The following is a 23,141-nucleotide window of genomic DNA, read 5'->3' as shown; positions in this document are numbered from 1 at the left end:
TGTCTGGGAGTGTGGACTCTGACAGGCCTAATGGGTGAAGTCCTGGCTCCTCTGTTTACTGGCTGAGTGACCATGGGCAGGCGTTAACCGCTTTGTGCCTTGGTTTTCCCATCTATAGAATGGGGGTGTCCTAGTACCCTTCATGTGCTTGTGAAGGTTGAGTGAGTTAGGTGTACAGAGCAGTGCCCTGCATGTAGTGGCCCAGCTCTGCTCTCCTGGGTCCAGTCTGGGTCCCGCTGGCTCTCCATGGTGGGAAGATACACCATGCCTCCCGCCCAGGCCCCCTTCATGGCTGTAGCTAAAGTCCCAGCCCCTCCCCAACGTGCCCTTCACCCAAGGGAGCCCTGTGCCGGAGCCTCCTCCCCTGGTCCTCTCAGGGTCTCCCAGGCTCCGTGCCCACAGGAGGTGGGCTAGCCTAGCCCTGCACAGAAACTGGAGGGACCTGCGGCCGGCCCTTCCCCAAAGGGCCCTCGTCTTGGGTGTGTGCAGCAGGCCCCACCTCCTCCGCCCACGGGCTCTCTGCACCCAGGTGTTTGTTTTGAGTCAGGCCTGGGGCTGGTCTCCCGTCTTATAGGGCAGGGTGGGGACCCCAATCTGCTGGGGCCCCAGGTGACTGGTCAACTGGTAGGACTGAGATTTGGCCTTGAAACCTGGGGCTCGGCTCTCGCAAAGGGCTTACAAGAGACAAAGCAAGGAGAAGCTTTGGACCCAGGCTAGCTGGGAGGAGCCCCGGGAGGCAGGGAAGGGGGCTCTGTGGCTGCCTGGGCACGACGCCCCGCCCCATCCTCTGTGGCTCAAGGGAGCGCCCGTCAGGTGTGTGTGTGGGTGGGTGTCACTGGGCGGGCCTGAGGGTTTCTGGGTATGGTAAGAATTGAGTCTGCCTTTGTGCCCACAGAGCTGCTTGTAGCAGGAACCCCAGGCACATCTCTGCCTCCCCGGACGCATCCCATTGCTGTTCCCTCTCTGGCTGGTGGCGAGGCAGCCCCGGGTGCCAGACCCTGCCCTGGAGAAGAGTTGGCACTGCCCTTTGCACCTGCTTTTCTGGCATTTATGACAGACAATATGCTGGGGGCAGAGGGCAGGCAGGGACATGCAGGCGGGCAGAAGGGGGCTCCTCCTCTCCTGGGATCAGCAAGCCAAGGGGCCCAGGTCAGGGACCAGGCACTTCCTTTGTGGGCTTGGCTCTGAGGTCTGCAGCACAGGCACTGAGTGTAGGGGCAGGGAGGCTGCCCCAGTCCTGCCATCCACCCTAGCAGGCCGACGCAGCTCCCTGGGCTTTGGGTCCAGACGCAGGTCGGATGGAGAAAGGCCTGAACCAGAGGACAGACCACTGCTGCCCCATGGGGGCAGGGAGATTGACCTGTCCAGGGGTGTGAAGGAAATAACCAATAGCCTGGGCAAGGGTGGATGCCGGTGGAGCCAGCCAATGCTGGAGGGACCAGGGAGCCCCAGGGACGAGATGGACAGGCGCCACCCCCTGGTGGCCAGGTGCAGAACTGCTCTGTGCCCGCAGGCCCCGGGTCCCGAGCTGAAATCTCCCGACCTCTCAGCCCAGAACAGTCAGGAACCCCAACATCTCAAGGAGAGGGGCCCAGGTTTGCAGAGGAAGGGGCTGTGGAATCAGACCAATGGGCTTGGAATGCAGAGGGCCCTCTGGATGGCTGGAGCCTGGGGGGCTGGGGCTGTTTCCAAGGTCAGGGCTTGGGTGAGCTGTGCACCTGGGGGGTGTGGGCGTGCCGTGTGAGGTCACCAGGACTGGGCAGAGGGGTCCCGGGGGACCTAAGCGGGCTGATTCCTCAGCCTTCATTCTCACCGAGCTGCTGACTGGAGCCCCAACAGCCCTCTCTTCACAGACTCCCCGAGAGAGACACTGGCAACACTGGGATTTTAATGGAGGGGCCACCGTGTCTGTGGCCACTGTGCTTGTCATAGCAGTGGGGGAGGGAGTGGCGGGCGGGGGGGAGGTGCCACCCCAGGCCGGGGTGAGGTTTTCAGACACTGGTGCTCTCTGTGTCTGCTGATCCCGGTTCCGGTTCCCGAAGACCAGGACGCTTCCCGGGGTGAAGAGGGAGGTGGGGGTGGGGTGGGGGTGGGGTTCGGGGACAGGCAGAGGAGGGACCACACAGGGATCCCAGGGCCAGCGCAGCAAGCAGCCTGTGGGGACAGAGAGGAGGCAGCCATCAATCCCAGTGACCCGTGTGCATCCAGGTGGCACCCATGCCGCTGGTGCCAGACCACTGATCTGAGACAAGCTCCAACGATAAGGGAGGGGACATCTGTGAGTGACGCGCCCAAGGTCTCAGGGTGCTGAGCCAGGATGGACCCCACGAGCATCCGGCCAGCTGTGTCCTGCGTCCCTATGACCCCTTGGACCCAGGTGGGCCCCCAAGAGGAGGGAAGGGGTCTCCAGGTACCTCTACTGGGAGGTCGGAGACTTGGCCGCGTCGAACATCTTCTTGCGGCCCTCCATCCCGGACATGGCCTCCACGTTCTTCCTCCAGTCGCCCACCTCCACGGGCCGCTCCTGCGGGCAGGCCACACAGGAATCAGAGACCCTCCGGGCCTCCCTGGGTCACTCGCTGAGGCTCCACAGGTGACCGTGGGGTGACGGCCCGTTCCCACCCCAGGACCCACAGACCAGCCTTGCCTCCAGGCCCCGCCCTGCCCTCCTGGTCCCACTCAGCAGCCCAAGGCCACCTCCTCCAGAAAGCCTTCCTCCTGCTAATTTGGCTCCGTTTCCATCCACCAGCGTGCCGCCAGGCCCCCCTCTCCCATTATGAAGCTTCCTGGGCCACGGGCCACGTCTTTCCTCCGCGTTTCTCACCGACCTGCTCGGTTCTGAGCATGGACACCGTGACCTCAGCCAGCTTTGTGTGACCTGAACTGCCCTCTAACCTCTGTGCTCTGTGTGCTGTGACCTGTGTGATAACCTGCTATCTTTTCCTCAGTGACAGAGGGCAGTGTCTCCAGTCACCCTAATCTCCACATCCTCTGGGTGTTTCATTCCTTGGTCTGGTTCCTCCGTGTCCCTGTTTCCTCCTCAGGGAACAGTCAGGGAAGGGACCAGGTCTTCTTTCTCCCCAAACAGAATGATCAGGCTTCATTCCTGGCCTCCCAGGGGCTTCGAGAATGTTCTAGCGGGAGCTCCTGGGCCTGCCGGGTGGCAGGTGAAGGCTGGTGGCTGAGAGGCTCCGGGGAACTCACCTTCTCGGTGTCTTCCTTCTTCACGGACTTCAGGTTGGCCCGCAGGTCCATGGACACCTTGTGCTTGGAGCCCAGCAGGGCCCGCAGCATGGCGTCGGCCGAGACACGGACCCGGCGCAGGGGCGGCCGCTTGAACTTCCCTCGGAGGTCCAGCACCTTCAGCTTCAGGTCCTTAATCTGCAAGAGGGCAGGAGCCAGGGCTCGCTGGAGGGGGGCACCGAGGGCACCCTTCCTGAGGGTCCCAGCTAGAGCTACACCCAGATTCCCCGGACCCTCCGAGACACACAGACCCACCCCTCTCCTTGCAAATAGCCACGTGTGTTTGTTGATAAATGGACAAATAAGTGGACAGATAAAGGCCCCCGGCCTCCATGGCCGTGAATGGCTCCTAACTTGTCCTTCCCCACTGAGCCTTCAAGGCAGCTCCTCGAGAGCAGAGCCTTGGTCCAGGTGATGGGTGAACCCCAGGCCCTGACCCCAGGGGGGATATTCAGGGTTCAATATCTGCGGAGATCAATGAGTCCACAGATCGTCACTGCTGATGGGGGGGAGTGAGACGTGCCCAGAGGCAGCAGGAGCCCTGCCCTTCCTTGCCCGGAGCAGGGCCTGGACTGTGGAGAGAGCACTGAGCCCTGGAGTGTGTGACCTGGGCCACTCTGAACCTCAGTGTGGTCCTCTGCGCGGCGCAGATAATAGCAGCGACTTCATCCACAGGCGGGCGGAGGGATCAAAGGCGCATGAAAGCTATTCGCTCAGGCAGGCTGTTACTAACAGGCATGTGAGTCTGTGGTGAGTAAGAGGGTGGCTTCTGCCAGACTGGGGAGCGTGTGTGCTTTTCATCTGAGCGGCGTCAGCCATCTCCAGCCCTGTGGGGCCAGAGTGGGGGAGGGAGGGGACCAGAGCATCCTGCGGAGCGGCCACCCCCAGACCCTGCAGAAGGAGGGGGGCCTGGTCCACAGCCGCAGTATCCGCGCCCCCCCCCCGCCTCCCCCACCTGAGTCCCCCCCAGGCTCACCTCCCTGGTGTTGTGGAGGCATTTGGCCTCGATGTCGTATCTCTCTTCATCCACCATCTCCACCTTGGCGTGCAGGTCACGGCACAGGTCCTGGGGGAAGCAGGGATGAGGGGAGCCTCCCTTTCCTGCCTCCCAGGCCAGCGCCCTGGCCCCCTCCCTGCCCCTCTGCAAGGCGGGCGGTCCAGACAGGAGCCAAGGAGCCCCTTCCCCCTGAGGCTCGCGACTGCTGACTGCTCAGCGAGGAAGCCCTGTGCCTTCCTTTCTGAATGTACTTGTTTTATTTATTTTTTTGAATATGTTTTTATTGATTTCAGAGAGAGGGAGAGGGAGAGAAACATCAATGCTGAGAGTCATTGATCGGCCGCCTCCTGCAGGCCCCCGACTGGGGATGGAGCCGGCAACCCGGGCCTGTGCCCTGACCGGGAATCGAACTGTCGACGCTCAACCATTGAGCCACGCTGGCCGGGCAATACTTTAAAAAGTTTTCTTATGGTAAAAATAATATAAGCTAATTGTAGAAATTTTGGAAAGTGTGTGTTAAACAAAAATAATAAGATAAAAATAACTAGCGTTGGCACAGCCCCAGCCCTGTCCCCAGCTGCCAGGCTCACCTGCAGGGCGCTGAGGGACAGCCCGCGCATCTGCAGCGTGGGGATGCGCTCGGCCAGGTAGCGCGACTTTTCGGCCTCGCGCTCCTCCTGCTCCTGCTCCCAGCACTCCTTGGCCTTGGCCAGCATCAGGCTCTGGACAGGACAGAGCCTGGTGAGCCCGGGCCGGGCCCTCCTGCTTCCCACGGGCATTGGGCCTGAGGGGAAGGCCGGCTCGGGCCTTAGCTGGCCCGTCAGCCTCTCTGTCCTCACGCTCTGGGAGCAACGCGGCCAGGACGGTCCCGAGAATGGAAGTGTGTGCACTGGCCGTGTGGGACAAACACCGCGTGACCCCACACACTGCAGGTCCTGGAGCTCGTCTTTCTCTCCCAGGCTCCTTCTACCCACTTCCGTTTGTTTGCCCACAAAGCTCCAGAGAGAGAAACTCTTAACCAAAATAAAGCAAGTCCCTCTGCCCTGCCCTGGCTTCCCACCCCACACCCAGTCACTGCCTCCTCTCCGAAACCCAGGTCCCCACCCCCCGGCCCCCTGCTCCTGAGCTCACCTTCAGCATGAGCTTGCGGGAGGCGGTGATCTTGGATTTTCTCTGGGGGTGAGAGGGGGGAAAGACAGGGTGAGGGGGAAGCTGCGGAATGGAAAATCTGGGCCTGGCCAGGGTGAGTGCCGGCCGGGGTCGCTGTCATCCCCCAGAATCCTCGCCTGGGGTCCCTTCAAAGCTCCTCTTTAGCTAGAATTCTCAAATCCAGAGAGGGCGGCAGTCAGCTCCCCCAACTGGGGGCTGAGTCTCCCCTTCCTCTGGTTCTGCTGCGGCTGGAACCCCGGGAGACGCAGCGGGTCCCATGGCCTCCTTGGGCGCCACCTCCTAACCTGCGGGGGTGATGCTGAGACCCACCTGCCCCAGTTGAGAGTATTACAAACAAAATAAGGTCCAGATGGGCACATTCTTTGAAAAGCAGCAGAGAGATGCGTATGTGGCATCTGGAGGGAAACGTCCCCAAACCTGGGCTGGACCAGCTTTCAGAGCGGGTGACCCAGTGCTCAGCGCCGGGTGAGGGTGCAGGGTAAGGAGAAGGTGCTGAGTCACGCCCAGCTCGCTGCCGTCCCAGCCCCAGGGCCACCTTCCGTGACCTTGTGCACTGGGCACCCCTCCCCGGACCCTGAGGAGCCTCATGTCCAGATCTTCACCCAAGGTCCCTATCCTCCCGGGAATTTGCTCAGCCGCTGGGCATCTGCCTCCCCAGGCCGTGACCCAAGCTCTCTCTCATCTCCTGCAATGCCCACCCCGCCTGCACCAGTCCAGAGACTTAACCGGCAAGAGATGCCCCAGATCTCACTTACCTCGCTTCAGGCACCGTCACGGGAGGGACCAGGGAAAGAGCAGAAGACAGAGAAGGAACAAGTTATTCAGGCAGCCGCAGAGCCACCTGGGCAAGCTCAGGGGGGATGTGTGGTGGCAGAGGGGCACCAGAGAGAAACCAGGCCTCAGGCGGGGGCCAGAGGGACAGAATGAAACCCCGGGGCCTCTGGGCTGCTGGAGGCTCTTGTTGGGAGCGACTCCCCATTGGGGGTGAGGAGGGGGCGGGAGGTCAGGGAAGCCTGGACATGGGGTCCTGCAGTGAGAAGCTCCCATCTCTGGGCTCGGGGATAAATCCCCAGAGCTCCGTCCATCTACGGGACCAATGTTAAGTCACGGCAGTGGGGGCCAGTGTTAAATCTCAGCCTGGCACGATTCATTGATCAGTGTGGACAGACTGACTCTGGAACAGGCCAGGAAGCTCTTCCCCAGGCAACTTGGGGGTTTGGGGACACTGGGGATCCAGGCACTCAGGGCCATTTCTGTTTCAGGATCCGGCTTCTGGGGTACGGCTTTGGGGAGGGGGAGGCTCAGTAAACAGACGGAGTCCAACGCAGGGGCTGGATTCTGCAGCAGAGGGACTTGCCCCAGCGCCCAGGGTGGGGTGGGACTACTTACACTTCCGGCATGGCGGTGGGCAGTGGGCGGTGGGCGGTGGGCGGTGGGGAAGCACCTGGGGGCACAGAGAACCATTAATGAGGGAGATTACAGCTCCCGACCCCAACCCCATGGGGAGAGAGAGTCAGACAACAGGAAGCAAAACCCAGGCAGGGTGGACTCTGGTGGGTCAGATGGGATGGACACTGTGCATTTATCCAGGGGCTCCGCTCACGCTCCTGCAGTGTAACTGTGCCGGGCTAGTCGCCTGGGGGACAGTGTGCGGGGCACCCCTGGGGGGGCAGTGAGGAGGTCAGGGAGGGGGGTTGAGCCAGGAGACGGGGCAGGCCTGTATGCTATCCCGGTCTTCGTCCTGACCTTCTCCAGGCCCGCTTACCTCTCTGCAAAATTAGGGGCTTAGAGAAGTCGTTTTCCACGTAACGTTCAGCGTTTGAACCGTGTGTAAACCAAATGGCACTCAGAAGCAAAACAAAATCCATCCACAAGGGCTGACGGGGCTGGTTGCCGGGGTTCCCAGGGGAGCCCAGGGTCCTCTGTGAGGACCCCAGGCGGCGGGGTGGAAAGTGCAGCCTGAGGGCAAGGGGATGACCCTGGAGTCTCAGCTGTCACCCTGGGCGCAGAGGGAGAGGTGGGTGCCAGTCCACCCGCACATTCCCGAGATGCTTGGCTGAAATTAGATTTTACCGCCAGATGTTTGTTCTGAGGGCTCCGCGCCCCCGGAGAGACTGAGAAAGTCCCAAAGGAAACACGAGCTGGGGAAGAGCCACCCCCGGTCTGTCTGTCCGTCATCACTGCCCTCTCGAAATGCCTGCCCCGGGACTCGGCCCAGCAGTCTCCCGGCTCCGTCCTGGGATGCACCTCCCCCTCGGGGGACACGTGGCTGTGCTCGCGCCTGCCTCGGAGAGCCCCTGTCACTAGTGCGGGGCCCACCTGCCCAGGCCGGCCCAGGCCTCCTGCCAAGCTCCAGGGCCTGCCCACTGACAAATGCCAGGCCAAGTGGTCCCCAGCCTGTGCCGTGATTCCCAGCAGACGGGACCCCTTGACAGGTCCCGTGGGAGACAGGCAAGGGCCTGATAAGGAGTCAGGATGTAGATAGAGTCAGATGGGGGGTTGGAGGCCAGCATTCCTTGCCCCCCACAGGGGGCCAGCAGGGAGGTAATCAGAAAACCCACAGGGAGGGAGGAGCCTGTGTGTGCCTCCCAGTCCCCTGGGGGGAGACTATAGCACTGAGCGTGAGTGTGAGCGTGACTGTGTGTCGGGAAGGGAACTGGGCTCCCTGCATCCCTGGTAACCAGGGACACACATTTCTAGTCAGGCCCCAGTTCTTCCCCCTGCCTCCCACCCCTGACCTTGGGCCCAGTTCAAGGGCACCTCTTTGCCTGGCCCTGAATGAGTGTGGTACCTCAAGGCTAGGGCTGTGGACACAGCACAGCCCCATCTCGGGCTCTGTCTTCAAACCTGGCGGGAGGTGCGGCCTTGAGCCCCAACCGCAGACAGAGCCCCTCTCCCGCCCCCAGCCCCGGAGCCTCCCGATGCCATCTGCCCCTACTCCTCAGAGGCAGGAGCAGTGCCCAGGGCTTGGCAGTCCGCCCTCACCTGCCCTTGTCCTGCTTCCCAGACGGGCAGAGGGAGCTAAGCCATCCCTCAGAGACAAAGAGAAAGAGGCAAGAGGTGTCCTGGGTCAGGGGCACCTGGGGTCCCGTCTTCCAGGCTCCCCAAGTCCCACTAGCCATACCACCTCCTCTCTCCACTGCTGACACCGCTCACGTTCACTGCTCACTGGCCCTTGCTAAGCTTCCACCTCCAGCCTGTGCCCCCGCCCCCGATCCCCAATGCCGCCCACTCCCCAAGGGCTCTTTCCCTCCTGGCACTGCTGGGTGGCCCGCTGTGCAGACAGGGCCCACTAGGCTGTGCCCTGGGCTCGTGGGGCAACTTGTGGATGCTCTGCTCGTGGCTGGTAGCCCCAGTGGGCAGGAGAGGTTGGCATCCTATGGATGAGATGCTGTGGGGGGCCCAGGGCTGCTCCAGCAGGAAACGGCTCCTCCCATCTCCAAGCCCTCATGTTCCCCGCCGCCCCACCCTGGCTCTGGGTCTGGGCTCAACCTGAATTGGAGATCCAGACCTCGGGCACTCACCTGGGTCAGTGTGCGTGAGCTGGGCTCACTGTGTCCTGCAGCAGAGCAGACTGTGGGGGTGGCATGGAGGGGAAGCTATGAAAACTTCGGCCCTCAGCAACTGGCTGGTAAAAATAGAACAGGCCCGCTGCCCCTCCCGCCGCCCCCTCCCACCGACTCCCAGAGCTCTAGCTCCTACACACACACACACACACACACACACACACACAGCGGGCCCTCGGGCTTGCAGACACATGTGGGGGGCTTGGAGGACACACAAATCCTGTGCACGCAGAGGCCATTGACTCAGTAACCCGAGCACCGCCTGGGGAGCCCGGAGTCATAGGGAACAACAGGCAGACCCGGGGGGAGCAGCAGTGGGCCTGGCGGGTGGGGACACTGGGAGTCCTGGGCAGCAGGGCTGGGGGAAGAGACTGTCTCAATGACCCTCCATCTCTTACAAGGAAAAGGGGACCCCAGGCCCCGAGTCCACGCTCCGCACCTTTTGGGGACGCTTGTAGTGTGTGAGTGTGGAAGTCTGAGGGTCTGCAGACGCCCGGCGCCCCCTCCAGGTGGGTCTCCAGGAATCGAGGTTTCCCCCAGGCCTGGACCTCGATGAGACTGTCTCCCCTTTCTGCCCCCCTTTGTCCCCAGCCTCGTGCCCACAGGTCTGCACCTGTTTACGGGGTATTTTTAGGATGGTTGATGAGCACATAATACCCACCCTATAGTCAGAGAAAGACAATGCCTGCTATGTTAATCCAGGGCTATTATTGTCGGCCGGCTCAGTCTCAAGGGGCAGAGCCCAGGCTGGGCCAGGACATCGGTACTGACCCCTCTCAGGCCAGGGAGAGGCCTGGCAAGAGGGGTTTGGGGAGCTCTGGGTCCCCCGTTTGGTGGGGAACAGAGCTGGTGGATGGGTGTCCCTAGGAGATGCGCCCAGAGTGTCCAGTAGTGAAGCCCCTGCTCTCCAGACACTGTCGTTCTGGGGAACCACAGAGGTGACTCTGTGTGGCTCTGGAAGGCTGCCAGGGAGAAAGGACAGGGTCTGGACGTCATGGGGGCTGGAGCCCAGGGTTCCAAGTGGAGGGGCAGGGATGGAAAATCAAGGCCCGACCCCGCCAGGGAGCAGCAGGCGTCAGAGAAGGAATCCGGGGCCAGGGCTGAGTCGGCTGCAGTTTATGGCATTGCTTGTTACGTTTATAATTTGTACAAGAACTTTCTTACGAAGGCTTCACGTGCACAATAAATGAATGCCTGGGTGAATTATCCTGCGTTTTGAAAAGGAAAGGAGAGAGCAGACTGGCCAATATAAGAACAAAAGATGGTCAGAACCACCCAAAAGGTGGGGAATGTGACCTGCCCAGTGGACCCCTTCTGCACAGGGAATCTCGGGGAATCACAGGGAATCATGGGAAATCTCAGAGAATCTCGGGGAATCACAGGGAATTGCAAGGAATTATGGGGAATCTCAGAGAATCTCGAGGAATCTCAGAGAATCTTGGGGAAACACAGGGCACTGCAAGGAATCATGGGGAATCTCAGAGAATCACAGAGAACTTGGACTCTGAGCGTCCCGGGTGCGATTCCTCCCCAATCTCCTGCTGGGACAGAGTGTTGCCGGAGTCCCTGTCCCCGGAGACCCATCCCAGGACTTGGGGGGCCACAGGGCAGGGGAGGAAGTGTCTGGCCAGGGAGCTAAGCCTGGTGAGGCTGTGGGGTGGAGTCAGGGCCTGGTCCCTCCTGGCCCACACCTGTCAGCCCAGCTGCCCTGCATTGTCTGGGAAGTGAGGAGCCCAAATTAGCCAGCGTTCAGGCCCAGGAGCATCTGTCTCCCGGGCTCCCCTCCTGCCACAAGCCTGCCCCCACGGCTGGGGCCATGGCCTCAGTGACAGCCACATCCCCCCTCTGCCTCCTCCCCCACCCCCGTCCGAAGCCCCCCCCTTTGCTCCAGGGCCGGGTTTCCAGGGACTGAGTTCTGAGCCCAGGCCAGGCTGGGGGCTCAGGAGCAAGAGCAGAGGGATCAAAGACCCAAAATGTCTCCACCCCTCGATTCTCTGCCACGACAGGCCTCACCACTAAGGCCTGTGGCATCAGAGACACACGCGGGGCAGGGGAGGCACTGAACCCCCCCCCTTGCCAGGAGCACCAGCTCTAGGAGCTTTCCCCACTTAACCCTCCGGAGCCTCTGTTTCTCACTGGGAACCCGGGTGGCCGTGCTGTGCTGAGGTGGCCTGTGTCTGCACTTGGCGAACCCCTGACAAGTGTCAGCTCTCAGATCCTCCCAAGGAGGCAGGTACTGTTATCACCCCCAATCTGCAGAAGAGGAAACAGGGCTCAGAACGGTTAAGAGCTCCCCCAAGGTCCACGGCAGAGGGGAGGCAGAGCAGGGCCAGCGCCGGGGTCTGTGCTCCTAACCAGCCAGGTGACGACCGGCCCAGAGCACGGGCTCAATTAGCCGGCTCCATTATGACTTCACTGTTCTCTGCAGCCAGGGAGGCGGCCCCCTGGGAATGTGGGATGAACTGGCAGTGCTTCCTCTAACTCATTCCAAAGTTAAAAACTGTAAGTAATGCTCGGAACGACCGAGTCTCTGCCTAGCTCTGTGTAAATGTTTCAGCTGCATATAAACAGATGGTATTAGCACTGTTTTCAGGGCTGAGATACCTGCAGGAGGAGGCCTGGGCAGGGCCAGGGCTGAGTGAGTGGCAGCTCTCGGGGCCACTGGAGTGGGAGAGGCAGGAGGGAGGGCCTGGCCCCGGCAGACTCCAGGCTGGCTCTGGGAAGGGGGGCCCTGGGCCTCAGCTGGTGCATTTCTCACACCCTCGCCTTCAAAGCCACCCCCCACCCTCCGACTTCCTCCCACACACACCGCTGCCCAAACCTGTTGCCTCCCTTCTGCCTGGAGCACCCTGTCCACCCCGAGTCCTCCAGCCTGTTCAGTGCTGTGATGAAGGAAGGGACCCAAGGCCACCCCCACCTCACCCCAGGCCCCACTGTGCTGCCAGCTGAGCCCTCACACCTGAGGGCCTGGGGCCAGGTCTCAGCAGGTCTGCTTCTCCAGAAATCCCATAATAAGCAAGTGGGGTTTGGGGCTGAATCCTGTAGGGATGGGGGGGTGCGGGGCACTGAGGTGGAGAGGGAGCTAGCAAACCAGGGTGGACCCCACCCTAGAGACAAGCATCATGTGAGCAGTCAGCAAGGCTGGGACTGGGAACCCAGCTCACTCTCTCCCAATCCTGTCTCCCCATGCCCATCCCCCCCCGCCCCACCCAACGTCACCACCCCAGGTCTCTCCTGCCAGCTCCCGGCTTGCCCGAACCTCCACCCCTGCACCCGCCTAGCTGCTGCTCCCAGCTCATTGTGGGTTCTGCTTCTGCACCTTGAAGCTTGAAGGTTCCCACAGCAGGAATGCTTCTCCCTCATTCCCCCCAGCCCCCCCGGAAGCTGCCCTTCCTTCCAGGCCTGCAGGAAGCCACCCCCTCCTGGGGGCCTTCCCAGACTCCACCTGTCTCTCCTGCCACAGGACTTTCTGTCTGTGCCACTCACTGGTCGTAGCATTCTGTCCCCTCTCTTCAGGTGAAAACCTATCTGGGGGAAGGTGATGGGGCTTCTGCTCTCGGTCTGCCCTTCAGGACTCAGCACGGTGTGGGCAGGACAGGCCTCGGCTAGCCCAGTGGGTTTCCGCCTGTTGGGTGCGTCAGAGCCCCCGCAGGGCTGGGTAAAACACACACTCTGGGCCCCACCCCAGGGTGTCTGGTTCAGCAGGTCTGGGATGGAGCCCAGAAATGTGCATTTCTAATAAGTTCTCAGGGTGGGTGCTGCTGCTGGTCTGGGGACCCCACTCTGAGAACCAGGCAAGGTAAACCAATTAGTCTGGTTTTTAATTCCGTCCCTGAGGGCCAGGCACAGGAATCGATCAGGAACTCCTTGACTTCCAGGTCACTGCGTGCGGGACCGGCCACTGTAGTGAGCTGTGGGAATTGTGGCCTCCTGGTCTAATAAAATGTCCCTAAAATGACAAGTTAGGAAATTTTCATAAGGAACTACATAAAATAGTGCAGCTGTGGCTTTCATTTCGGTCCCGCCCTGGCCTGTACCCAGGACCTGGAGGTGAAGTTCTGCTTCTGGCCACCAGAGAGAGCATGTGCCTACGTGCGCCCGCGGGTGTGACGGGAAGAACGTGAGTGGGACTGACTTGTGACCTATCCACTCTGAATCTGAGATTGTCTCTGTGTGAGGATTGGGGGTGGCTGCCCGTCTGAGGATATCCCTTCTCTCCATCCCACCCTGGCCCGCCTCCTCCCAGATGACAAACAGTCACAAGTGTTTCCGGTCCCAGGCCCGATCCCATCACTGGCCGAGCCTCCCCCGCTCCACGGTCCTCCTCCGCACAATGTAATCTGGGTCAGCTCCAGCGCCAAAGCTTAGAGAGCAACAAACACAGCTTATCTGATACAAGTGTTTGGAAACACAGTTACTGTAACCCCAGTGTAGCCACTCTGGAAATGTTTATCTTTCTTAAACTGCTGGCTAGATGGTCCCTTGAGGAGCTAAGGGGTTACGTGGTTCCTTGCTTTGGGGAGGGGAGGTAGAACTTCCTTTGAAAACTTGTGAAATCCAACACATTCACACACATCATTTGAAAAGTCATAAGCTCTCACACGTGCCCATGCCAGGGCTCAGAGGCCCTCGAAAACACATTCAGTTGATAAAGTTCAGAAATCTTCCAGAAAGTACCCCCCCCAAATATATAGGAAGTAGGTCAGGAAGGATAAGAAGATTAAATGAGCACCAGGAGGTGCATATTTTGCTAGTTGGAGTTTCAAAGAACTTAGAAAGAAATAGTTATCACAGAAATTAAAACCACACCTTCCAAAACCGAGGGGGCAAGACTCACCAAGCGCCCAGCCCTGTGACAGCAAAGACCTGAGGCACGGGGACCAGGAGAAGAGATTTAAAACATCCACAGAGAAGAAGAGGGTCCCATACCAACCCATAGCTCTACTGGAGCATAGGATACAACAGACAATAACAATGTATCAATATTTGTTCCTTCATTCTAACAAATTCATTGTAACAAATGCAGGATTATTTTAATAATTGGAGAAACAGTGTGGGGATGTGAGGACAGCATTTAGGAAAACTGTACTTTCTGTGAAATCAGTCTTTCTGTAAACCTAAAACTGCTCTTAAAAATAGTCTATTTTTTAAATGGAAAAAAATGCCTTCAGAATTCTAAGGGAAAATCATTTCTAGTCTGGCCACCTGCATTGTGTGTTCCTGCCTCCCATGACCCCTCTCTCCCACCCCACCCAGGGACCCTGGGAACAGGGTGAGATGGGGGTGTCACCCGGAAGATGACATTAGGGCGCTTGCTCCCTCACCAGCTCAGCTGGGCACGGGGATGGGTGGTGCAGACGGGCCACCAGGGGGCGCCCACACCCCGGCCCACTGGGCCCAGGGAGCCCTGAGGTCCAAGAAGAGGCGGAGGAACAATGGGGTGATTGATGCAAATGGGCCATGAAAGACAAATTGTTCGGATGCAGCACTGAGGGCTCCTGCCAAACGCCCAGGGTGCGTGGAATTTCAAGGAGAAGCTGAGGAGAGTGGGGCTGTGGGCCGGGACTCCAGACCACCCTCCTTGGAACCCTGCAGGCTTGGCCTGGGCCCCCAGAGGCCTGCCCCGGGGGTAGGGGTGGGGGCGGCAGTGGAAGTGGATGGAACAGGTGGGCAATGGGGGGACAGCTCTAGAATGGGGACCAGACTCCACCCCTCAGATGGTCTCCCGGTCCTGAGTCCACTCAGCCTAGAAAAAACTTCTCCCACCACCTGCTAACCCCACGCCCAGAGCTGGTGTGAACCAGGCTCCCTCCTGCTCCCTGGGTGGCCTCCAGTGTGGCTGCCGCTTCTTTGAACCTCTGTTTTCTCATCTATAAAATGGAAGCACCACCCCCTCCATTTCTGCCTCCCAGGGCTTGTGAGGATCAAATGAGAAAAGCCTGGAGAGCCCAGCATCTCTGTTCCCTTCTGCTCAGAGACCACCCTGGGCAGCCCATCCCGCCTCCTCCAGGCCCCAGAAACCCCTACCTTGCTCCCAAGCCCCCCCCCCTCCCTGAGACCTCCAGGTGACCCTGCTCCATCCAGGGCCCGCAGTGTGAGCTCCTGCCTCCTCCCACCCCAGGATCTGAACTTCCGACCACCCCCAGGCCAGGCAGGGTGGGGCAGGATCTGAAGCTGAGGCACAAGGGCTCCTTGTCCCACTGGGCAGGCTGGCACCGCCTGTCCTGTCCCCAGGAGGAGTCTCTCTGGCACTATTGTCTTTCTGTTATGGTTTGGGGGAGGGGCCCATCGGGGTCCATCAGGACCAGGCCAGTGGCCACAGCCTGGGCCACCTCCACCCCACCCAGACACCTGCCAGGCTTGTGAACTGTGCCACCTTTGCCCTGTCCCCTCTGAGAAACCGCAGTTCCCATCCTCACAGCCTCCATCCTACGCTGGCTCCTTTGCTGTCTTTATTTAGTGAATTATTTACAGTTCATACACTGCCCCGAGCAGAATGCCCGCCCACCTAGGCTTTCAGTAAAATCTACTATTGCCCAGCCGCCACCCTCGGTCACCCAGGGCAAGGATCTAAAGCTCCCAAAGCTGACTCTGGGCCTCCTGCCCGCCACGGCCCAGGGAGGGGTCGGCAGGCCTGGAAAGGGTTAAGTCCCCAGGATGGGCCTGGGACCCAGCTGCTTCCCGTGGGCGTGTGGATTTACAGCCTCTCCCACTAGGGGGGCTACAATCTGGTGCTGGGGCAAGAAGTGCTCCGAGGGAGAGAAAGGCAGGGTCCTCCATCCACTGCCAGATGCCCCTGTCAGGCAGCCAGGGCCTCCCACGCAGGCGCCACTGGGGGAGTCAGGATAGAGGGTCTGGGGGTCTGGGAGCAGTGAGGACCCCACTCCAGACACCGGGATGGTCAAGGGCGGAGCTGGCCCTGTCTGTCCTGGGCCTCTGCCCATCTGGAGAGAGTTAACCTCAGAGAAGTTGGTCTGGGAGTTCAGACTTTAATTTCCAGGTGAGAGTGGCATGCTGGGATGTTCTGTGCCTCAGTTTCTCCCCTCTGAGCACACCCTGCAGGGTAGGTTTAACAATGGGCCTCCACAATGTCCACCTGGGTTGCAGGTTCGATGCCTGGACCTGGTCAGGTGCACGCTGGAGACAACCAACCGACGTCTCTCACATCTCTCTCTTTCTCCCCTCCTATTGTCTCTAAAAAAATGAATGGACAAAATATTCTCCAGTGAGGATTAACCAAAAAAAAAAAAAAAAAAAATGCCAGAGGGAGAGAGTGAGGAGCCAGATGGAACTCAGTCTTCTGTGGCCTCATCGCAGAAGCTCCGGCCCATCCTAGTCAAAGGCTGGGAAGCAAGTCCCAGGCCCATCCAGAGACTCCGCCGGGAGGGGCCCTTCTGTCCCGCAGGAGAAATGGACACTCTGGGCGGAACCAGAGAAGGGACCCCCAGACCGTGAGAAACACCCGATGGCCGTGTGTAACCTGCAAGTGGGGTGAGCACAGCTGAAGCTGCTCACCGGCCCTGATCACGCCCCCAATCAAGTGTAATTAAGGGCTGAGTGGGTGCCGCTGGCTCTTCAGATCTGGCTGAGCCCGGCTGTTAATCTTCGAGGTCTTGGCTTGCAGGGGGGACCCACCTCCCTTGCTTTAGGGAGCCAGGGCCAAGGGCCCTCACTCAGGTAAGGTGTGTGACATGTGACCAGTCCTCCCTTCTTCATGGTGGGGGGACGGGGTGAGCAAGTGCGTGAAGGGCTGAGAGCCCCTGGAAGGCCCTGGGGCTATGGGTGCGCAGCACCCTAACCCTCGGAGGGGGCTGGCGGGCTCCGTTCATCCTGTCCACCCAGGAGGCACCTGGGGGGAGTGAGAACAGCCAGTCCCAGTCGGGGGCACTGCCTCCCCTTCTCTGAGCATCGCCTCAGGCTCCTTTAGGACGCAGACGCTTATCTTGAAGGGATGAGTCTCCGAGTTTCCTCGGCGGTTCCGGCCCTATTAGGGAAAAACCCCGGCGAGCTGCTAATTTCGGTCTAATTGCAGGCGGCTTTCTCAAGAGGGTTGGGGTTATCTCACTGTAACAACAAACTACCCCCCACTATCTGTGCGTCTTATCTCTTTATAGACATTTCCTCAATTAATTCTCACAGTGGTTCTAGGAAGGAAGCTGTTATCATCTCTGTTTTAATGGGGTGACAGGTAACTCACGCTCAGGTCTGCCTCCCTCTCTCCTGCTGCTACTGGGGCCAGGGAAGCCAGGGACTCTGGGCCCCACTCGCCCTGACCAGCACGAGCCGTCCCTTCTCCCCTCAGTTTCTGCACACACCCACACACACCCCATCCCCCACCCCCGGCGCCTCCTCAGACTCCCAGTTGCTAGACTGGGACTTGCCCTGTCTCCTGGTCCCATGGATGACTCACAGCAGGCGGGTGGGCAGGGGTGAGTCTGGGCTGCCAGGGCTGAGGCCGTGGCAACAGCCCCTCCCTGGCCGCCCAGCATCCACAGGCCCAGCTGAGCAAAGTTTTCCATCCCGTGTGTGTCTGCTGGCACTGCCCGGCCTGTGTATGCCCTCGAGGGGGGCCTTGACCCCTCTCTGTGGTCCCACCAAGCATTCCTGAGGCCCAGGCTCCTTCTCCAGAATTCAGAGCTGCCGGAACAGTGAGGACGCCCCCAGACCCAGGGAGCAGGCTAAGCCCTTCCCGGCAGAGAGACAAACTCTCCCCCCAGAGGTCACTGGGACACGGATGCTCCAGGCACTGGGTCTTTGTGGGCAAAGAATTGCACTCAGCAGACAGTGTGGTCACTGCCCTTTGCAGGGCGTCTTCATTGTTGGACAGGCATGAAATGGTAATGGCCAAACCCCCACCCCACCCCCACCACCTCCAGGCCTAGCAGGGCAGCGAGAGCAGAAGGACAGGAGGTGGGGGGAGACGTGTGCAAAGAGAGGGCCTGGAGGGGTGGGGGTCCCAGGGGGACCTAAGCAGCAGGAGACCCCCCCAAGTGTGGGCCTCAGACCCATCAGCTTCCCCCACCAAGGTCAGTCCGGAGGTGATCTTCCCCTGGGTGCCAGGCTGGCCTCCTGTGTCCCGAGGCTTAGCACCCTACGGGGCTCTGCCCTCCTCTGGGCGCGGCACCAGCCAGGATGGACAGCAGTCTGCAGAACAGATGGCAGGGCCCCCGGAGGGGCTTACATGCCAGGTCTCCGCCGTGATCCATGAGTCAGGCCTGTGGCTAGAAGGCCCTGAGCCGGGGACGTCCTTAGAGTCGGAGAGTGTCCAGGGGCTGAATCTTCATTCTCAGCCCTGCATGGCCTCTGCCCTCCTGCCCAGCCATCCACCCTTCAGCTCCAATGCCTCCTGCACCTGACCATGACTCCGCTTCGCCGGGTGGGACGTGGTCATGCCCAAAGGGCCATGGCGCTGAAAAGAAAAAGAGAGTATCCACACCAGCTTCCCCACCACGAAAAACAGAAAATAGTGTTTGTACATGACTGAGCAATGGGGGAGCCCGCTTGCCACCCCACCTGAGGGACCAGTGAGGGTCAATTCTCACTGAATGGGGATTCAGTGTTTACAGGAGGGTCAGAGCAAGGTGGGGCCCCACATGGCCCCTGGCTCACTGGGACTCTCCTTGTTGCAGTGAGGAAGCCTCAGGGCAGGGACGCGAGGAGTGGAAGGTGGGGGTTGGTGGTGAGGGGGACTTGGATCCTCACCAGGGAAATTAAAACCAGAGTGGTGCAAACCCATCCCCAGCCTGGCTCCTAGTTCCCAGGGGAGGGAGTGGCATCTGGGGCAGAGGGCACAGGGCTGGGGGCCAGGCCTTCCAGGTTCTATTCCTGGTCCCTCCCCTGGGCCTTCCTGACCACAAATCTGCCCCACCCCCTGCCCTACCACTCGAAGAACCTGAAGACATCACAACTAACAAATCATGTGCCCCTCCTGCCCCATCTTCTCTGGCCCCACTGGGCATGGGCTGGTGCTCAGGGGCAGGTGGACAGGTCCATCCCCAGAGCACCGGTGTCCTAGCCTGCCCTACCTGCAACTCCTCTGGTCTCCCAGCAGCTCAGCCTTAAGAGCCAGAGCCCACTGTCAACAAAGGGTGGTGGAGCCCCGGCCAGCCCAGCCCAGCCCTCCTGCTGAGGCCCCACCTGGCAAGTGGGGTCCCTTGATCTGGTCACAATCCCTGAGGACCCCACTAACAGAGGGAGTCCGTGTTTCTGCCTCAATTCCATGCTCAAACTCTCCTGTGGGGAGCATTCATCCTAGTAGGAGGGGGACAGGCTTCTGTTCACCAGAGGCTGGGTTCTCCCCGCTCCCAGAAAGCGGAGGCCCCAGGTGGTCTGCCCTGCAGAGGAGCAGAGGCCCAGCGGCTTGGGGGGCTGTGCAGGCCAGCCTCTCTCCGCCTGAGTCATGGTAGAAGCAACCTGTGGCAAGGCTCATCCCGCCCATCTTTCTCTGGGACGCCTGCAGGGCCCCCCTACCAGGTGCCCCAGGGGGAAGTCCAGTTCTTGGCAGGGTTGGGGGTGGGGGCAGGCCTCCCAGGCCCAGACTCCCCGGCTCCTACTCTCTGCAGGCCCTGGGATGGTCCAGCTTTTAAGTGGAATGCTGGCAGGAGCCCCCCACTTTCTCCGTAGGGAAGACCGACAGAGAGAGCGCCCAGTCCCCAGAGGGCTTACCCGATGTGACCCCGGGCACCGAGTCGGTGGAAAACTGGAAAGCAGGGCAGGTCAGAGGGCGCGCCCCGGAGGTTTAGGACACGAGGGTTCCGGTCCCCAGGCTCTGCCGGGCCCGCACCGTCTGGATGGCCTGCTGGTTCTTAAACTTGACCAGGCCCAGGGTGATCTGCGCGTTCCAGCCGGGGTCTTCGAGGGGGCAGCGGAAATCGATCTCGCCGCCACCCTCGGTCACCAGCGTGAAGTATATGTGGCGCCCGGTGCTTTCCACGCACTCCACGGCCTTGATGCGCGCGAAGCTGAGCTCCTTGGGCCGGCCGCCCGCGCCCTTGGGCTCGAAGAGCTGCAGCCCGCGCTCGGTGAGCACGCAGCGCTTACGCTTCCAGAGCTGCAGGAGGCCGCCGCTGCGCTTCTCCAGGACGCCCTCCTTCAGCACCGCCGCCGCCGCCGTCATGGGGCCGCGGCCCGGGAGCCCGCAGGCCGGGCGCCCCGCGGACGCCGCCGCCCGGCGCGCGCGCGCCCCGCTCGCCCCGCGCCCGCTTCAGGCCGCAGCGGCCCCACCGCCGCTGCCCCGCGCGCCCAGCTCCGCGGCCCGCACCGGGCGCCCGCTCGCTGGCTCGCCTGGGCCCCGTCTGCGCCAGGGCGGCAGCCCCGGGGACTTGTCCTTACACGTCCCGCCGCCGCCTCCTGCGCGGCGCATTCCTGCCTCGCCGGCCCGGGCACGGCCTCGGGGGCGGGGCCGGCGGGGGGCGGGCCGCTGCCGAGAAGGGGCGGCTGGCAGGACTGCCCCAGCCGCAGGCCTCCCGTCGTCCGCTTCTTGGAACCACTGCTCCCCCGGGCGGGCCTTGGCCCCGGGGACGCGGTGGAGGCGGGAGGGGATCGCTGCCCGCGACGGGGAAAGGCTTGCGCCGCGGTCCCCGCGGTGCCACGCGCACGGTGGGCGCCAGGCGGCTGCTGGATGCTTCTGGGACCGCGCGAGGCCCGGCCGCCCAGCCTTTGCCCCCTTTCCTAACTCTGCCAGCTCCCCCTTGGCGTTGTGCAATCAGAAACATAAGCAGGATCCTGGGGTCAGGGGCAGGAATGGGACTCCAGGCGCGTTGGGTTCCTCCCCCACGGTGCAGGGCCCTGGAGAGGCTGCCCCCAGCTGTCTCTGCTGGGAAGACCCAACCCTCCTCCCACCCCCATCCCTAGGGGGGGAGCCTGGCAGAGGGGAGCCAAAGTGAACCGAGGAGAGGAACCTGGAGGTCACTCGGCCTCCCCTTGACCTGGAGATGTCCCAGCCTGCATTCCTCGGCATCGGCACACACCGGGAGCGCCCCGGGGCTCTGCTTCCCCTCCTAAGAGAAGGGCCTTCTCCCTGGACTGAGCTTCCAGGGGCCTGGGGGGAGGGGTTCCCTCCCTGTCCTGCCTTAGTGCTGTGTGAAGACAGGAGCTCTGCAGAGCTGGGCTCAGACCTCAGCCCTGCCCCTCACTGTGTGTCCCTCCCGCCTGCCCAGGGCAGGGTCACTACCCTCCAATTTCCGCAGAAGTCAAAGGGGGGGATAGATTTATTCTATCCCGTAGATTCTGATGGGTAACATTTTCAGAAGGCCTAGGACAGGGCCTGGCAGCTCCCAGAGTCTCCACAAATGGGATTCCCCCCCCCCTGCACCCCAACTTCCACTGCCTTAGAGGATGGGGACCCTGAGATAAGGCCCAGCCCTGGAAGGTGGCCACTCTGCCCCATCTGATGAGCTCCTCCAGGCCCTCCCATGTCCTAAGGGCCTAGTCATTGACGTGTTAATAACAGACGATTATGGAAATAATGATATGTAGTAATGACAGTAATCAGGCCTCTTTATACCCACACCCCAGGTTTCCACCCCCCTGCCCAGTGAGACAGAGCCTAACGGGCACCAGGAGGGTCCAGTGTGGAAGGGGGTGCAGTACCCCACCCAGGAGGTGGGGGGCTGTCAGTGTCCTATCACAGTTCTTCAGCCCTGGAGCGGCAGAGGTGCCCCCACACGAGAGATAGGGACCTTCCCACCCCCGCCCAGGGAGAGGGTGGGCGACACCGTGAGAGAAAGGAGGGAGCCAAGGCGGGTGTCCCCTCAGGCACAGAGGGCTGCAGTGGAGGGGTTCAGGTGCCCACAGCCATGACTTAGGGACCCCCCCAGGTGTCAGCCATCTGCCAACACTGCCCTCCTGCGGCTCCTCTCCTAGCCCCCACCCCACCCCATCCCTCCACAGGAGTCCACTGAGTGCCCCAGCCGGGGACAGTCCCGCTATGACCCAAAGTTTCATCTCTGTTACTCGCTGCTCTCCCGTCCCTGGGCCTGGGACTCCTGAGGCTCCCTCCAGCTCCAGGTTAATTCACAATCGCTCTGGCTTTTTCGAGGTCACAGAGCCCTGTCACAGGTGTTTGGTTCTCATGACTGATCGGTGTTATTTTACTGAAGAGGAAAACGAGACTCAGAGAAGTCAACCAACCTAGATATGGTCACACAGCTCTGCCAGTGGCAAAGCTGGGGTGGGAAGGTGGGGTGGCCAAGAGCACCCAGCCTCTGCTGATGACACCACACTGGCCTGTGCGGGTCCTTGGAGCCTGGGAGTCCTGTCCTCCAGCCTCATGACCTCCTGGGACTAGGGCTGATGACTCACTTTCCCCACCTGGGAGAGACTCAGGCCCAAGGTGGATTACTTGGGCCATGAGAAGAATCTAGAAGACTTTGGGACCCAGGCGGAGCAGGATGCAGGGGGCTGGTGCTCCCTCCCTGCTGGGGTATCCCTGCCCCCCCCCGGGAGGGGAGCTCTAACTTAGCCTTTTGGGGAGCACTCGGCTGGGGCAGTGCTGGGCCCCAGAGACACTCAATTCTTATTGACTTGTTGACTGCACATGGGGCTGCTGGACGGAATGTCCCCTGGTTGCAGCCCAGAGCAGGCTCCTCCTGCCCACCCTGGAGGAAAGGCGATCTACCCTGTCTGTCCATCTGGGTCCAGCTGGAACGGCTGCATTGCACAACAGCCCGGGAACCGTGTGCCAGGGACGCTCTGGCGAGGCCTGAACCATCCCCCGTGCAGAGGAGGGAGCCTGGGTCCCCTCGGGTGGCCTCCCAGGACAGGGTGGGAAGAAAAAAACGGGAATAGGGGTGACCCGGACAGGCACAGAAAGTAACACAGCTTCCTAGAAGTCTCGTTATAAACTTTGCTTAGTGGTCACCCTACGGGACCCGCCTTACATTCAGACCTCAACGCCTGTCCTCTGTCACCCACGCTGCCAGGGCCTGAGTCCCCATGGGGAACAGGCATGGGGTGCTTCTCAGGCGGTAAATGCAGGTTCTCATTGAGTAGGTCTGGGGCGGGACCTCAGATTCTGCCTTTCTAGAAGCTTCCATGTGATGCTGGTGCTGCTGGAACATGGAACACACTTTGGGCAGGGAGGGCCCAGAGCAGGGCTCCTCAGAGTCCCCCAGCAGCCTCATCACGGGGTCCCTGTTAGAAATGCACCTTTTAAGCCCCACACC

The 23,141-nt window shown here is 61.1% G+C and overlaps 2 protein-coding genes across 3 annotated transcripts; both read right to left on the bottom strand.

Moving 5' to 3' along the window:
* Positions 1-1,866: 1,866 nt before the first annotated feature.
* Positions 1,867-8,981, bottom strand: TNNI1 (troponin I1, slow skeletal type). 2 transcript variants are annotated; one of them, XM_081123797.1, is made up of 8 exons: positions 8,935-8,981; positions 6,796-6,854; positions 5,372-5,413; positions 4,831-4,962; positions 4,220-4,309; positions 3,205-3,381; positions 2,415-2,524; positions 1,867-2,154 (listed from the first exon to the last, which is right to left on the bottom strand). In XM_081123797.1, the coding sequence occupies exons 3-7, from the start codon at positions 5,378-5,380 to the stop codon at positions 2,417-2,419; spliced, it is 516 nt and encodes a 171-aa protein (XP_080979923.1). In that variant the 5' UTR covers positions 5,381-5,413; positions 6,796-6,854; positions 8,935-8,981; the 3' UTR covers positions 1,867-2,154; positions 2,415-2,416. The 2 variants fall into 2 exon arrangements, with proteins under 2 accessions (XP_080979923.1, XP_080979924.1); XM_081123798.1 differs by lacking the exon at positions 6,796-6,854 and having other exon boundaries at positions 8,931-8,949.
* An 8,779-nt stretch (positions 8,982-17,760) lies between these two features.
* PHLDA3 (pleckstrin homology like domain family A member 3) lies at positions 17,761-20,152 on the bottom strand. Its single transcript, XM_081124072.1, has 2 exons — positions 19,642-20,152; positions 17,761-18,385 (listed from the first exon to the last, which is right to left on the bottom strand). The coding sequence occupies exon 1, from the start codon at positions 20,090-20,092 to the stop codon at positions 19,715-19,717; it is 378 nt and encodes a 125-aa protein (XP_080980198.1). The 5' UTR covers positions 20,093-20,152; the 3' UTR covers positions 17,761-18,385; positions 19,642-19,714.
* Between the last annotated feature and the right edge of the window lie 2,989 nt (positions 20,153-23,141).

The sequence above is a fragment of the Miniopterus schreibersii genome (genome assembly GCF_964146895.1).
Source record: "Miniopterus schreibersii genome assembly, chromosome: 21".
NCBI lineage: Eukaryota > Metazoa > Chordata > Mammalia > Chiroptera > Miniopteridae > Miniopterus > Miniopterus schreibersii.
Note: the sequence above shows the minus strand (reverse complement) of the source record. Positions and strands in the feature narration are given on the sequence as shown.